Source organism: Salvia splendens, chromosome 11 (assembly GCF_004379255.2).
Source record: "Salvia splendens isolate huo1 chromosome 11, SspV2, whole genome shotgun sequence".
Classification (NCBI taxonomy): domain Eukaryota; kingdom Viridiplantae; phylum Streptophyta; class Magnoliopsida; order Lamiales; family Lamiaceae; genus Salvia; species Salvia splendens.
Genome location: NC_056042.1, coordinates 7,342,024 through 7,359,884, shown reverse-complemented (window position 1 = coordinate 7,359,884; position 17,861 = coordinate 7,342,024). Strand labels below are relative to the sequence as shown.

The 17,861-nt window shown below is 39.5% G+C and overlaps 1 protein-coding gene across 2 annotated transcripts; it reads left to right on the top strand.

The window, feature by feature from the left end:
- Window positions 1–4,164: 4,164 nt before the first annotated feature.
- LOC121755912 (B3 domain-containing protein Os03g0120900-like) lies at window positions 4,165–7,723 on the top strand. Of its 2 annotated transcripts, XM_042151356.1 has the most exons (4): window positions 4,165–5,280; window positions 5,378–5,450; window positions 5,997–6,051; window positions 7,449–7,723. In XM_042151356.1, exon 1 carries the CDS (start codon window positions 4,474–4,476, stop codon window positions 5,278–5,280), a length of 807 nt encoding a protein of 268 aa, XP_042007290.1. In that variant the 5' UTR covers window positions 4,165–4,473; the 3' UTR covers window positions 5,378–5,450; window positions 5,997–6,051; window positions 7,449–7,723. The 2 variants fall into 2 exon arrangements, with proteins under 2 accessions (XP_042007290.1, XP_042007291.1); XM_042151357.1 differs by lacking the exon at window positions 5,997–6,051.
- Window positions 7,724–17,861: the final 10,138 nt, after the last annotated feature.

Below are 17,861 nucleotides of genomic sequence, written 5' to 3'. Positions count from 1 at the left end.
CCGTCCCTCCGTGACCCGTTGCGAGACGTCTCGCCACGTGCTCCCGCGACGTGGCGAGCTCCCAGGCCATGCGTGATGCCCACTCGACGGCCCGCGAGTGGAATTCGTCACGCTAACGCAATAAATCATTTTTTTTAAAAAAATCGAATTAAAATAAAAAAAATTAAAATTGGAAAACGGTAATATTACCGTTTTATAGCTGTTTTCCATTTTTTTTTTATTTTTTTACTCTATAAATACTCCTAATTCATCCTCATTTCACACACAACTACACATCTATTCTTCCCAAATCATCTCCATTTCCTCTCCAATTTTCATCTCAAATCATCTCTCTTTTATTCTTTCCCCAAATTTAATCGATCTCATGGATCCGTATGAGCAAATGCGTCGAATAATGGAAGAATCACTTGAAGAAGATCGACGTCGGGAGGCGGAGGAAGCCGCGCCGGCCCAAAGATGCTCCCGGACTTACATCCATCGTAATCGGGAGGAAGCCGCCGCAAGGTTAGTCCGGGACTACTTCTGCGAAAACCCGGTGTGGGGAGATACCTACTTTCGTCGCCGTTTCCGCATGCTGCGACCGTTATTTCTCCACATCGCAAATACATTGGCAGCCCGGGAAGAGTTCTTCCAAGAAAGGTTCAACGCCGTCGGCCGTCCCAGCCACACGACGCTACAGAAATGTACTGGAGCAATCCGTCAGCTTGCGACTGGACAAACGGCGGATGTGATCGACGAATATAAGACAACATCTTCTGTTTGCACACATGGCCCGGAGCCCATTTCTCAGGACAATGGTAGCATAGTCCCTTTCTTGAACGCTATGCCTTCTCCACGTTCGAAACCCGAATCGGCTTGAAGCTCGGTTTCGTGGGATCCTTTGATGGCGAGTCGGTCTGACCGGCTGGTGGGCCCTGGCTGGGAGCGGAAAACCTGTCGCGGTTGCTCCACTTGCAGCGATTCGGTATGTGCTGTCTTTCCTCGTGTGACGCCGCCAGTCGCAAGGCCAGCACCATTGCCTCCGCTAGAGAGCTCGGTTGTTGTAACTCGACCTTCTCTTGGATAGGCTCCTTAAGGCCAGTCATAAAGATTGGGATTAGCGCCTCCTCGGAAAGCCCTTGTACTCGGTTCAAGTAGCGATCAAAGGCATCATGATACTCGGCCACCGAACCTGTCAGCACCAACTTCGATAATGGCCCAATGCAGTTGCGAAAGCTCTGCGGGTCAAATCTATGGCACACGTCCTCCAAGAATTCAAACCACGTCACCACCGGGTTGTTTGCTCGGTAATTGAAAATCCATTCGGCAGTTGGCAGCCGAAAAAGCATCACCACGTAGTGTAGGCACTCAGAATCCGGCATCCGCAGGTGATTGAAATAATATTCGACCCTTGAAATCTAATTTGCAGCGTCCACACCGTCAAAGTATGGGGCCTTCATCGTCAGCTCCTTAGGTCTATCAGACCTGGCGGATACGGGATTTGGGCGGTTGATGGGGGGTCCCAAGACGTCGGCTGACGGTACCCCCGAAAGCCCATATCTAACTCATGAGGATATAGATCATGCGGCCTATCCCAACTCGTGCGGCGACGCGGCTCACGATGAGCGCGGAAGGGGGCAACAGAAGCCACTGATCGCTGAAAACATCCCCCGCGCCCATGAATGTCGCGTCCAGCTCCTCGCCGGCGGCGGACATCCCCACCACGGTCACGTCGGACGTGGTTGAAAGACCGGGGGACATCCTCGTCGGCAGTCCAACCGTCGCGATGTGAGCGATACCCGTCGAGGTCCAAGTCATCTGAAAAAAGGGTGGATCCGGTTCGGGAATGTGCGGTGCCTCCAGATTATCGACCCGCCTATCCGTCGAATCCAATCGAAACTCCAGTTTGTCGAAGCGCGCCAAGATCCTCTCTAGGCCTGCTGTTGAAATTTTGCCCGCCCCTACCACGTCGCGAGGCGGGTTGCTCGATTCTGGTTCATCGCGCTGTGGTATCCGCGGCTGGCCCTCACTGCCGCGAGTGTTCGCTGGAAAACGCCGAGAAAAATCGCTCCCCAATTCCTGAGCGTTGCCTCCGGTGAGGATGCCGGTCGGCGGAACTAGGTTTTCCGAGCCGTCCATGGAGAGTACGCAATGAAAGACACCAGTTGTTAAGAAGTCTCCTCCTTAATCGTCCGATTACACGCAACCAAGAAACGGTAACCGTAGTCGTCAAACGCCCAAGAGGTTTGGGTCGGCGAAGATGTCGGTCGAAGGGGGTGATGGGCACGAGAGAGGTTCTCGTCGGCAGCGTTGATGATAGTTTCTTGTAGCACACGATAATGAGCCAATTGAATAATTTTCATAGATGAATCAATTAATGACATAGCGGCTCATTTTATACTAAAACCCTAGGGTTGGTTCGACCTAACCTATACGTTCGGGAAAGAACCAACTAAGAAAACCCGAACGGGACTTATAATTTGCCCGACTCAACTACAATAAAAATAATAATAATTGTTCCGGGAATAAAGTCAACAAAACATAAATTAAGAAAATAATACTAACTAACTCGTCACTGCTCAGCGGCTCACTTCACGAACCTCTGCGGTGGCTTGATTCGTTCCCTCGGCCTCAGCGTTCTTGGAGTCGAGGCTAGCTTCTCCTTCTATCGTTGCGGAGGGATTGTTTTAGGGTGAGTCGTTGGCTCCTCTACCTCGGATGGGTCGATGTCGCTGTCGTGGTTGGCACTCGTATCATACTCCTACAAACTCGTATACAATTCTAGCCAAAATGTAAAAAAAAATAAAATAATGAGATTCTAAAATTATGTATCCATTTTATTTAATTACTAGCTAATGCTATTAAACATTCTTGGATTATTTGTTATAGTTAAAAATGGCACGCCTTCACCCTAGGGGTGGCAAATCGTGCATGTCGGGTCGTTATCGTGTCGACACGATAACGACACGACACGATAACAACAAACACGAACACGACCCGCTACCCCCAGACATGAACACGATACGAACACAACATGAACCCATTAATAACACGAACCACTTCGGGTCAACACGACACGATAACAACACGTACATGAGATGACACGATAACGACTCGATAACAACACGACCTGATAACGGTTAAACCTATTAAAAACATTCAATTGCTAATTACAAAATCTGATCTAAACATAAAAACATCAATAATTTCTTAGTAACAAAATCCAACAAAATCAAACAAATATCCAACAAAATTCAACAAAAATGAAAATAATAAGAATTAATAATATTATAATTTTATAATATTATTTCTTAACGGATAACACGAACCCGACACGGACACGGCACGAAATTTTCGTGTCCTTAACGGGTCGACCCGATAAGGACACGAACACAATAAGCTATGACCCAAACCCATTAATTTTGTGCCGGTTCGTGTCGTGTTATCGTGTCGTGTCAAAAATTGCCAGCTCTACTTCACCCTAACCCGATCCAGTAACCCATCAAGACCTACCATATATATAAGTGGCAATTGTCCTGATTATAAATGTAGGCTTTATAAATAAAGGTAACTTTTTTTACAAAATAAAAGTATATATTGTTTTCCAAAAACCGTCAAGTGTTCAAATAAAGAGTCCTGGTACTTATATTTCAAGGAGCAGTTTGACGGTGAAGATTTTTTTTACAGATAAGATAAATACAAACCATGATGAAAACACACATTTTTTTTTATCATATCAGTTTATAGATATCACAACTTCACTCTTAACAGTGAATATGCTTTCTGAAGCGTTAGTGAATATATTTACAAACACAAATTAACATTATTAATTATATGAAAAATGTCTTTTAACAATATGTATAATGTAACTATGATTATGTGCGTGAAACTAGTAGTAGAATACACATGTATTTGTTGTTATATTATATACACAATTTAACTCAAACTACAGTAACTAAAGTAAACTAATACTAGTAGCATACATCTCAGTTTTGTTTATACAAGGCTAGCCTTCCCTATTTTAATGGTTAATATTTAATTGTGTATATTAAAAAAGAATGAAGTCAATATATTCCTGTCTCTCTCCTAGGCAAGAATAAATTGAATGAAAATGGGCAAGCTGAGAAGTTTCCTCCACCCCACCAAGAAAATAACCTGCATATATTCACTCACACTACGCATACACATACTGATATACACATACATACACACTCTTCTTTTTTTTTCTCTCTCTCTCTCTCTCTAAAATCGTGTCTTGTTTTTTCTTCCTTTCTTTCTTTGTATACTCGCGAGAAAGGTGAAGTATTAGAAGAGAAAACGCAGATGAGAAATGATATGAAAGCATCATCACGCCCAATCCAAACCTCGCTTTTCCCATTCCCAATCCCAATTGATGCCGTGATTTTTTCCTCTCTCTAAATCTCAATTCCCTCTCTCCCCCTAACCCTAAATTGATGCCGATTTCGCTGCTCAATTAGAATCACAATCACAATCATGTCCTTCCATCCGAGGCCTTACAGTTACAACAGCTACGGAGAGGCGGAAGACCCGGAGAGGAGGAGCGGCGGCGAAGGCAGCAGCTCCGGCTTAGCGGCGGCGGCGGCGCAACCGCAGCGGGAGCACATGTTCGACAAGGTGGTCACCCCGAGCGACGTGGGGAAGCTGAACCGCCTCGTGATCCCGAAGCAGCACGCGGAGAAGTACTTCCCTCTCGACTCCTCCGCGAACGACAAGGGTTTGCTCCTCAACTTCGAGGACCGCAACGGCAAGCCCTGGCACTTCCGCTACTCCTACTGGAACAGCAGCCAGAGCTACGTCATGACCAAAGGCTGGTCCCGCTTCGTCAAGGAGAAGAAGCTCGACGCCGGCGACATCGTCTCCTTCCACCGCGGAGCCGGCGATCTCCCCAAGGACCGCCTCTTCATCGACTGGCGCCGCCCCTCCGACCTCCCCCGCCACCACCACCACTTCTCCTTCCACCACCACCCCTGGAGCCCTCTCTTCATCCCCCCTCCTCCGCCGCCCCTCCACCACCACTACCACCGCCCCATGGCCTACGGAAGCGTGGTGAACGGAAGCCCTTGCCTCCCTGGCTCCATAGTGTACTTGAGAGGCGGCGCAGCGGCGCAGGGCCAAAGAGAGATGGTTTTTGAGTCGGTGCCGGTGGTCCAAGGAAAAGCAGCAGCGAAGCGGCTCAGGCTGTTCGGCGTGAATATGGATTGTCCCATTTCCGAATCAGATGACACCTCTCCCCTGCCCGACAAAGGGAAGAAATCCATCTCTTTGGAATTGGATATTTAGGTGAACATGAATTAACACTAATTGATTTGCACATCATACACCATGCCTCGTTATTTTATGTTTTTTTCCTTACAATTGCTGCTGTTTCTAATTGCAGAATTATCCCTTTTGTCTTAATTATCTCTCTTTCACACCAACAACTGCTGCTGCTGCGCTCCCAGCTTTTGGAGGTACATCTATAACTATCATCACCTATCTTTATTTGCTTGCATTTATCAACATTTTTGGTTTACCTTCTTTGCTTTTTTCCTTCTTTCACTTTTCATCAGTTCTTTCACTCTAATTCCTAGCTTCAGATTTTGCATGCTATGGACTAATGAGTGTCATCATCAGTTTCCACAAATTACAACTTTGATTTGAATTTAAAATGTGATGTGATTGGGTCCACAGATGTGTTCTTGTTAAAAGGAAATACATTGCGACATGTAAATATACTAAGTTGGGGTCTCATCTTTTACATGTCTAAAACTCACTAGAGATGTTTTTCTTTGTTTTTATATACTTCGGCCCGAGGGGGGACCTTGTGAATTGAATGGTAGACATTAGGGTAGATGCTTAATTTGAGTACATGTATGCATATAATGAATAATTTCAATAAGTTACACTTCTTATATATAAAGCATGCAGCACAAACACACATAATATTGTGCCTAACATTTTCTACTAATTCAGTTTGAATATATACTAAAACATGGCGTGTGTATGTGTGATTTCAGATAATGCAAGAAGGGAATTTGAAGAGAGAGAGGGAGGGAGAGATAGGAAATTAAGGTATGTATGTAGGTGATGGAAAAATAATTATGTGGAGATAGAAGGATTATTCGTTTGATACGATAGTAGGCGGAAGAAGAGAAATTCAATACATCCTCTTAATGAAAACTTGTAGCTATATATAATTGGGAATTTGGTCCCTACAGCTGAAAAGAGTATATATATATATATATATATATATATATATATAATCTCCACACATGATGTTAAATGGTCAATTAAGAAGAAACCGATGTTTCCTCTTCGACTGGACAATATCAATTTTCGTCATGTCAATTGTGGCTGTGGCCCTATTTTTATTTCATAAAGATTGTGCATTTTCATTTAGGACCAAATATTTCATGTTAGTTGCCGAATATTGCTGCTAGATAATGGAAAATCCACCATTTTCTAGATATATTTCCATTGAACTTTTGATTTGGTCAATACATTAAGGAGACAATCGATTTTTTACAAGGTGTTTTTTTACCATTAATTAAGATAAATAATAGTATAACTATATAAAATAATACATGAAGACGCTTCCCTATATATGATTCTATTTTGGGATGTCAAAATGTGTTAGATTTATAAATCTCTAGCTATGGGGACCTAGTGCAATCTGTGACCTTTATTTCTACTTCTGGTATTAGCTACTTCAATAAGCAGTGAATAGTTTTTTGTATCTGTGTCGTTATCATAAAGAGGTGCATACATATAGTATCAATATATCTGTGTGTGTATATGGTGAAAAAAATGTGCAGGACCATGTTCTAGTTAATTAGATTCCATCGCTGAAATATACGAGTACTTGATATCAATAATCTTCTCTTTGTTCATGCTGACAATTTTTTCACAAACTTGTTTGTTCTATGCATATAGCATTGTCATAAATTATTATTGGGTAATTTTAATTTTGTAACTGAGTAATGATCCTATGCAAACTCCCATCCCCAACATACACATCAAGCCTAAACTTCATGAATTATGACTAATAGGATTACTTTTTATTTGTGGTATATGTATGGGATTTTATTTGAAATTTGTATAGAGAGAAGTGGTGCTTGGCTTAGGTCAAGAAGGGAATATGTATATCATTTAGGTAAAAAGTGTTACCTAAAATAATCATTGCATGGGTATACCTTGTATGCATCACTATTACCCATTTATACTAAATAAATTAAAATGTGGAAATGTTCTTGTAGCTTCAATAGGTCTTTTTAACTAAATATGATCGTATGTTGTTCAGTTTTGTAGCACTACTGACCCCTTTTACACTATATATAAATCACTCTTCTTCCAATTCAAAATTACACAAATACACCTATCTTATTAAACTCAACTAGTGAGATCTTTCATTTTCATTCATGTTTCCCCTTTATTTACTCATTAATCTTTTGTTTTCCGTTTCTCCATAGGAGTTGAAACTGGGATCGGCCCTTGATGTCGTCTAAGGGTTTCGGTTTGTTCGTTTCATGCTCAATGATAGTATAACACTATTTCAGCATTTGCATTCCTTGGAGAATAATCAATTGCCCTTGAGATAGGTTCTGAAAATGAAGATATATATACAATTAATTGTAAGACATAAATATGTAGCTTAATCATATGTATACAATGGTGAACTTGTGCATATTATTGGTATGGTTTCCAGTGGATGCATTTTGATAAGAAAGTTTGAAACATTATTCTATAAAGGACAAATTGATCACCAATGTGCAGTTGTTCTGAAAAAAAAAAGATATTGACTTTTTGCATATATGCAGCTCGATCATTTCGCATAAAATTACAAACTACTCATCTCTAAATTAGTGGGTGCGGAATAATTGGGTAACAAAATGGAGCTAGTGTGAATCTGAATTTTGATAGACCTAATGTATATTCATAATACTCACACATGACTAAAATGAATTGCAAGAAAATAGGACTTAGTTTTCAGTTAGGTACAATACCAAAGTTGCCATAGGCAAACCAATTCTAGCGATGTGACAATCTATATACTTCTAAAGTCAAAACTGTACAACATCCCAAAAATCTCACAGCTCCAACACTATAACATGTCTATGTGCCTGTCGCACTACATATCAAAATTTAATAGTACTAATAAATTAAAAAGAATGCTAGTTCCTGAATGGCAGTGGCATTAATTATAAGCAGATTAAAAGTGAGAAGTGTTAATATGTAGTAGTGAATTTCATTATGAGATTAGATAGTAATTAAGCAGTCAGAATAGATACTAAAAAGATGTATAGATTGATAGTGGGGGGGTTGCAGTAATGCAGAATTTTTCTCACTTTATTTGGGGGGGAATGGAGGTGAGAGAGGTCCCCATGGAAGAAAACCCTATAGAGGGAAGTAGGTAGAGTAGTAGGTTTCTTTATATGTGTGAAGGGAATGGGAAATGAATAGGTGTAGATGCAGGCTTAATTCATGTTAGCTTATGCAATGAATGAATGTAGATGTGTAGGATGGGGGCAGAGGCAGACCCCCCTCCCCCTTAATATACTCCCTCCGTCTCGGACTACCCGCACATTTCCTTTTCGGCACGGAGATTAAGGAATGAGTGTATAACAAAGTCAACAATTGCGGTTGTAGGTGATAATTTTTACTAAAAATGGAAAGAGTGCAAATAACTTGGGATGTCCAGAAAAGAAATAAGTGCAAGTAGTCCGGGACGGAGGGAGTACATTTATTTTTAGGGATCAGATGATGATGATGATGGGTGAATGATACATACAATTACAAATACTACATATCAATGTCTATGTTTGTAGGTATCTTCCATCTCAGCAGACAAAGTTAACGGAAACCATGCACATTTACAAACACACACACACACTGCTTTTCATCTAATTCCCCAACTGCCAGCTACCTGACTTGCACAGTCTGAATAATATCTCTTCCCTCTTGGATAATTACTTTATCTATTATCAAACCTCTGTAATTATAAATATTGGCATACTACTCTTTTGCGCACCACATTTAAGAAGAGCGGTGTTTAAATTAAAATATACTACCTCTAGTCCTTTCAACAAATAGAAACGTATGAAACTACATGAGTTTTAATGCATTATGGATATAGCTATGAATGGATAAAGTAAGAAAGAGGAAGTGAAAAATTGGTAAAACAAGAACGAAGAAGAGAAAAAATAGTGAAAGTAGTATTAGTAGATTATGGAGTCCATTTCCTAAAATTTTTAAAAAGATGATAGCCTAAAATGGAAATAGTTTCTATTTCTAAAGGATAAAGGTAGTAAAATAGAATAAAGAATAAAATGAGTGAAAGAATATATAAATACTCCCTCCGTCCACGAAAAATAGGACACATTGTGAATGACACGGGTTTTAATGTGGAATTGGTAAAGTAAGAGAGAAGGGAAAAAAGTAAGATAGAAGTAGTGTTAGTAGAATGTGGGATACATATTATTAGTAAGAGAAAAAAAATAAGAGAGAAGTTGTTGAAAAAGAGAGAAGTTGTTGAAAACTTTCCTTTTTTAAATGTACTATATTTTTCGTGGACAACCAAAAATTACAAATGTACTCTATTTTTTATGGACCGATGAAGTATATATTGTTTTTTGTCGTAAGTAAAATAGGCCTAATAACATTAAATAACCCAAAATAAAATATGATGAATCAAGTAACATAGGACAAATGAAGTATTATTTATAATCTCTTGATCAAATCTAATGTTCATGGCTTTTGTCCACTTGGAATCATCTATTTGCTCCACTTCATGACTTAATATGAGATGAAGAAACATTATAATTTGTACTATGTATATCTAAGGGAAATACTCCCTCCATCCAACAATCAGAGTTCTGTTTTGTCATTTCGGTCTGTTCCACAATAAGAGTCATATTTTACTTTTATCATAAATGGTAAGTAGACTCTATTTTCTACCAACTTATTCCACTCTCATTTTATTATAAAACTAATTTATATAAGTGAGACTCATATTCTATTAACTTATTCAACTCACTTTTCTTTATATTTTTTAAAACATTGTCATAACTAAATAGGACTCTAACTTACACGGAGGGAGTATTACATGTTTTTACCTCTTTGTAAGCTTCAACATTCTATCTAAAAGTCAGCAGAGCAGAGCCAAATATTTCGTAATAAAAGGCAATTAATAGGAATTAAAACATATTTCTGTTGGTTTGTTGATAAATTGATAAGTTAAGTAAATGTCAATTGCAATGCAAGCCAGTGAATGCTTATACTTTGTCTGAATTATTTTGTTGCTTTCTACGGCGACTGTATTCATCAATTTAGTTTGAAGTTGAATATGTGTGATATAAAAACACGAAAGGATTTTATATAATTGAGTTTTGTTTTAATAAGTTAGTCTGCTTTAATTTAGTTTTGGTTTAATCACTCCCTTTTTAAGTGGGATGCATATGTTAAAATTGCAATGACATGTTGAGAGAGAATATAAGAGTATAAAGATCCATATAAACAAAAAATAGAATTCCCTATGTCCACGATTAACTGGCATAAAATTATATTTACATATCACCTAACCTTTTTAATTTACTTCTAATATATTTTTTAAACTTCAAGTTGAATCAACTCATGCTGATTTTTTATGAGTAAAATGAATTTATATTTAAAGGTTGTGCCATAAAAGACTCAAACCTGATTAATAATATATGGAGGTTGTATAAGGATATATATGCATTAAAATAAATGTTTGTGGCATTGAGATTATATTGTCTTTTTGGGAAGAAGGAAAAAAGAAAGAAAAACAGTCTAGTATTGTCCACGTATAAATAGTTGGATCCGTTTTCCTATTATCCTATATTCGGTATTGCCGTCGTTGAATACGGAAATATCAATTTAATATTTTAAAAGCCTTTTCAAAAAATCAAATTTTAAAAGATTACGAACTAGAATACTCTCAAAATAAATAAAATAAAATAAAAATACAACAAGAGTATGCAAATATTCAACCTTAATTATTTAATTAATTTATTTAGAGTTTTTGAAGCATTGAGTGATACATACCAAATACCAATAGTATCCCGTCACATTTTATGGTAGATGCAAAGAATATTTTTGAGTATAGTAACACAAACTATTTTATTCACAATCATGAACATCTTTTCAACTATTTAATTTTCATGTCTTTTAAGAAGGAAACACATAGGATAAAATGCCATTTACCCTAGCTAGTCACTAGATTCTTGATTCCAAAATATGGGGATAAATAGGTATATATAGTCATTTAACTAACATTTTGTTTGATGATTTTGATTCTATTTCTGCATGTGCTAGAAATTAGAGATGTCCCTAATGTTGGGGTCCGTAGCTAGAAAGTGAAATCAATACTATTTTAATTAGCAATTCGAATAGAGAAAGTAGTACAATGTTCTTTTGCGGGTAATTTATAACAGCATCTAATAAAGGAGGTTATAGCACGACTAAAAGTGTACTAGGACCTTAATTAATTAATTGGCCTAGGTCCTACTAATTGATTTGGGATTTATACCTTTCTGCCTCGCACAAATGATCTTATCTCTTTTTTTTAAAGCTAATTTGGTTTGTTGACTATTAAATAGGAGTACAACTATGACAATGATATATTTTTATAAGTACATTCTTACAATCTAAAACACTAAAATAGGAGTATTTTTAATTTGTATTTTAAGGATTTAACTTAAACCACGTACTGCTATTAATTGTCCATTTCCGTTTATAAAAACAACATAGTACTAATTTATATAAACACTTTAGAGCATCCGCCCGATGCATCTAGCGGACGCACTGTAGCCATGCGGACGATGGCATATCCATCGTCCGCGCCCTATGCTTCATCCACGGATGATAGGCCTTCGACCAGACATCGTCCGCGGTATCGTCCGCCCCACTGCGGGCGACGTGGACGATGCAACGCGTTTTCCTTTTTTTTCGTATTTTTTTTTATCTTTTTAAACCTCCATTTCTCTTCCATTTCCCACACCAATAATTCTCTCCTATCTCTCACTTTCCCCACACATCAATATTTCACTCCCTATCTTTCTCACTAAAAAAAGAAAACCCGACGACGACTGGAGTACATCGGAGGGCATTACTAAGGCCTTATTCGATTGCGTTCATGAGGCTGCAGCGTAATGCTTGGCCGAAATGGAGCGCGAAGCGGCGGAGCAAGCCCAGGCGGCAGCGCAGATCCCGAGGCCGATTCGACGTTGGACGTTTGTCCACCGCGAGCACGACGTAGCTCACCAACATCTATTTGCAGACTATTTTGCCGAGAAACCACGGTGGGGCTCGACGGTTTTTCACGGCCGTTTTAGAATGCGACGGGATCTTTTTCTCAGCATTGTCCAAACATTGGAGGCACGCGATGAATACTTCCAGTATCAGGAAGATGGCATCGGCAGACCCGGACTTACGCCTTTGCAGAAGTGCACGGTTGCGCTCCGGCAGTTGGCCTACGGCACCACGACGGACATGTTCGACGAGTACCTTCACGTTGGGGAGATAACTGGCCGCGAGTGCCTGAAGAATTTTTGTAGGGGAGTTGTGGAGGCTTATAGCAACACATATTTGCAAAAGCCGACTACTGAGGATTGTCAGGCCCTGATGAAGATGCACGAGACAGCGCACAGCTTTCCTGGAATGCTAGGGAGCATCGATTGTATGCACTGGAAGTGGAATAATTGCCCGACGGCGTGGAGAGGCCAATTTACTAGTGGATACAAGGGCAGCCACCCGACGATGATCCTCGAAGCCGTCGCTGACCATCGGCTCTGGATCTGGCATGCTTACTTCGGTGTAGAGGGGCCGAACAACGATATCAACGTCCTCAACTCATCCAACCTCTTCACCGAGCAATGCAATGGCAACGGCCTGGCCATCGAGTTCACTACCAACAAATGCCAATATTATATGTGGTACTACTTGGCCGATCGCATATACCCAAGGTGGCCTGTTTTTGTGAAGACGATCAGCTTCCCAATGGGTGACATGAGAGTTTTATTTGTGCGGAAGGATGTGGAGCGGGCATTTGGTGTGTTCCAAGCGCGGTGGGCAATAGTGAAGGGTCCGACGCGTTTCTGGTTCAAGGAAGTCATCGCCGATGCCATGTATGCGTGCATCATCTTGCATAACATGATAGTCGAATATGAAGGTGGAAAAGTCACCGATTGGAGCGATGATGAAGCTGGATCTAGTTCCAGCACGGCGACTCCGCCCCACGTTCGAGGATTACCGATGGGCTTCAATGAGGTTCTATCTAGACAGGCCTCAATGCGCAACCAACAAGACCATTCTCAGCTCATGAACGACATGATTGAAGAAATTTGGAACCGTAACTGCCATTGAGAATTTGTAGTTTTATTTTTCGTACTGTAATGTTTGAACTTTCAATGAAATGAAGTTTTTTTTTTCCAATTTTTGTAGTGTTTTAAATATTCAAATAAATAAAATGCTTAGGGCGGACTATAGGGTGGCCTATAGGGCATCCCACTGCAGATGAATGGATAGGAGGATAAAATGCTGATGTGGCGGAGCATAGGGCGCCCCATTGTGGATGCTCTTGGATAGGCATAATCATATGCTACTTCATAATAAACAAATTAGGCTTTTAAGTATGCCATAAGTACGAAGCAAATGTGATGACATGTTTACTCCCTCACCACTCCTTGCATATCTGATCAATCTTTGCACAATAAAGGGCCATATCATTACTCATTTGTATTAAAAAATGGTTGTTTAAGCAACTAATGTCTCCACCAATTATATGACACTATGACAAATTCAACTATTAGTAATTATCTTCTGCATTATTGGTGTAGAATATGTGTGGTTATCAATTTGCATGGCCATGCATTTATTATAAATGTATTTGTTTTATTTTATTTTTTGTAATTCTTTGTTTATTAGATCTTAATACTAATGCATTGTGGTCTAAGAGGTTTTTATATTTTAATTTTTAATTTGATTGAATCTTTACTAATCAGACTTAAGAAATTATTAACTTTTTTGTGTTAATTAAATTTATTTTCCCCCTTTTCTTCTCATATTTATTTTTGAATTAATTCAGTTGCAATATCGACTTGAAAATCATTGAGAAAAAAAATATTGATATTATCTGTTATCAACTTATAAATTTATCATTTGTTTCAATTATTATTAATTTGATATTGCAACTAAATTTATTTTAAACTTAATTAAAGAGAAAAGAAAATAAATAAATTTAACTAACCCAAAAAAATGTTTATTAAATTATAAAATCTGTTAAATAAAGATTCAACCAAAGAGTCTCTTAAATCAAAATGCACTAGTATAAAGATTTAGTGCAATAAAACCAAAGAGTCTCTTAAATCAAAATGCACTAGTATAAAGATTTTGTGCAATAAAAAAGTAAAAGGATCTGATGAAGCAAAATGCTATCTAATGAAACAAATATTTGTAAAAGTACCTAATGAAATAAAATGTGTTAGATAAAGACTACTAGATGTGTTTCGCCTTACATTAATTTCAATGCATGTTTGAGGAATCAGACAGTGTAGATTCACAGCCTTGCTCAGAATATCTGCTAGCTGATCTTCGGATCTGACAAACGATAGTTCTACGATCTTTGCTTCTATGTTGTCTTTGATGAAGCGTCGATCTACTTCAACATGTTTTGTCCGATCATGCTACACTGGGTTCTCGGATATACTGATGGCTGCCTTATTATCGCAGAATAGTTTGCAGGGTCCTAAGGGAATTAACTCCAACTCGGTCATTAGCCGCTTTAGCCACAGGATCTCTGTTAATCTGCCTTTGATCCCTCGAAAATTCGCCTCTTCGCTTGACAAGGCTACCACTTTTTGTTTCTTGCTTCGCCAAGTAACCAAGTTGCCTCCAACAAATGTAAAATAACCTGCAGTTGATTTTCGATCATTCGGGTTTCCTGCCCAATCTGCATCTGTGTACCCACATATGTCCATATGTTCGTGCCTTTTAAACATTACTCCATGTCCTGATGTTCCCTTCAAGTACCGGACAATTCGCATTGCTGTTTCCCAATGGGCTGCCTGAGGCCTATGCATAAACTGACTCACTACTCCGATTGCATATGCTATGTCGGGTCTAGTGTGGGACAGGTAGATCAGCTTTCCAACTAAGCGTTGGTATCTTGTACGATGAGTGGGTTCTGTTCCTTCTACTATCTGCAAACCGTGGTTCTGGACCATAGGAGTGTCTGCTGGCTTGCAGTCCAACATTCCAGTTTCTGCCAACAAGTCAAGAACATACTTTTTCTAATTTATGAAGATTCTCTGACGAGATCTTAGTACTTCTATCCCTAGAAAATACTTTAGTAGACCAAGGTCCTTCATCTTGAACTCCGAGAAAAGATTCTGTCTCGATCATTTGATTTCTTCTTTATCATCACCAGTGAGGATCATATCATCCACATAGATAATAAGACATGTAATCTTTCCTTCTATTTTCTTCAAAAACAGAGTGTGATCAGAGTTACTCTATTTATACCCGTACTTCTTCATCACCTCGGTAAATCTCCCAAACCAGGCACGAGGCGACTGCTTCAACCCATACAATGTTTTCTTAAGCTTGCATACCCTACCGTCTTCAAAATCCGCAGAGAAACCTGGTGGGGCCTCCATATAGATTGGTTTTGAGAGTTCACCATGTAGGAAGGCATTAGTGACATCGAACTGGTGTAGAGGCCAATCCTTGTTTGTTGCAATGGAGAAAAGGACTCTGGTCGTGTTCACCTTGGCAACTAGAGAGAATGTTTCGGCATAACCGACTCCGTATATTTGAGTGTACCCTTTTGCTACCAGCCTGGCCTTATATCGCTCAATTGACCCATCTGGTTTCCTTTTGATAGTGAAGACCCACCTGCACCCCACAACTCACACGCCTTCTGGTCTGGCACATACTTCCCATGTTTTGCTCTTCATCAGCGCTTTCATTTCTACCATCATCGCCTTTTTCCAATGAGGTATTTGCATGGCCTCTTCGGCTGTCTGAGGGATCTCTTCTTCTTCATACAGGGCTGTTGTGAAAGCTCTAGCCATCTCTGTGAGGTTGGCTTTAGCTAGATTTGCTACCGAGTATCTACTTTTACTTCCGATCTTTTCCGGACTGTATCTTTTAGGTGGGACCCCTCGAGTGCTTCGTGGGGGGGGGGAGAATGTATCGGCCAGTGTCCCCATCAATAGCAGTGACCTCATCTGTCTCAGAAAGGTCAGAAGTAATGACTATACTCTCAGGAACGATTTCAAAATTTACCTCGGATATCACTGGAGGAGGATTGGTCTGAGACATGGCTGGCTGAGGGGGATCCACAGTGGAGGTGACCTGCTCGGCGGTGGCGCTAGCTTGTTCTGTTAGTTCCGCTTCTGAGTTACTTGATTGAGGTACTATCTCGTAGGGTATTCCTACTCTCTTCCTGACCGCTAAGTTGGGTTTGATAGAAGTATTCACACTCAAGGAAGTTACAATTCATAGTAGTGATTATTTTCCTAGAGGACGGATCATAACATCTATACCCCTTTTGATTAATCTCATATCTCAAGAAGACACATTTCACGGCGCATGCAGAAAACTTAGTGCGTTCATGTTTCGGTATATGCACATAGACAGAGCATCCAAAAATCTTTAGTGTGAGAGTAAATGGTGCAGGGACTTTTGTCAATTTTGAGAGAACTCGAAGAGGTGTTTTCTTATCAAGAATTTTTGTAGGAAGACGTTAACTAAGTACACCGAGGTAGCCACTGCTTCAGGCCAAAGGAATTTTGGAACATTTGAATAAAAAAACAAAGCTCAAGTTATTTCAAGAAGAATTCTATTTATTTCTCTCTGCTACCTCGTTTTGTTCCGGTGTATATGGACAAGTAGTTTGGTGAATTAACTCATTCTTCTTAAAACAATTCTTCCATGTCTCTATTAACAAATTCCCTCCCATTGTCTGACCTAAGAACCGAGATAGTTTTGTGAAACTGTGTCTAAATCATTTTTAAAAAGATGGTAATTTTTTTGAAAACTTCAGATTTATGTCTCAAAAAATATACCCAAGTCATTCTAGTCCAATCATCGACTAACAGAATAAAATATTTAAAACCCCGATCACCAGTGATAGGCACAGGCCCCCATACATCAGCATGAACAATGGAAAAATATCTTTAACATGCGTATTACTGGATTTAAAAGATTGTCTATGATTCTTAGCCAAAACACATGACTCACAAGAAATGTCTTTAAGGTGAGAAAATTTTGGAAAAAGTAATTTGAAATAACCCGAGGAAGGATGACCCATTCGACGGTGCCACAACCAAGCTTCTCTATCAGCAGATCCGTGAGCAAGCATCGCGGCGCCCCCTTGGTGAGCTATCTCATCCACATAATAGAGTCCCTGACGCTCAGTGCCACGCCCAATTATCCTCCTCGTCCTGATATCTTGTAAAAGACAGAAATTTGGATGCATCAATAAAGTACAATTCAGTTCCTTCGTCACGTGACTAATAAACATCAGTTTGTGAGACAGCTTGGGCACATAGAGGCAATTTTTAAGTTTCAGACTTGGGGATATTTCAATAGTTCCACTTCCATTCACAGATGTCAATTCCCTATCAGCGGTTTGAATTTGACTTTTCGTTGCATCATTAAAAGTGATAAAATCTCTCTTTTCATAGGTCATAGTATCTGTAGCCCCACAATCAAATATCCACTCACTCCTAGTATTACCCTGTAATTTTTCTGCCACGCATGCAATATGAGTATTTTCAAGAGGTGCAAAATAATTTGGGTCAATAAACGATTTTTCTAGAGCAGGGGGGTAAATTTTTGTGTTTTTAACTCTCAGGGGACCC

Bases quoted from the DNA above. Each gene is read 5' to 3' on its own strand.
- LOC121755912 (XM_042151357.1), top strand. From the start codon at position 4,474: ATGTCCTTCCATCCGAGGCCTTACAGTTACAACAGCTACGGAGAGGCG.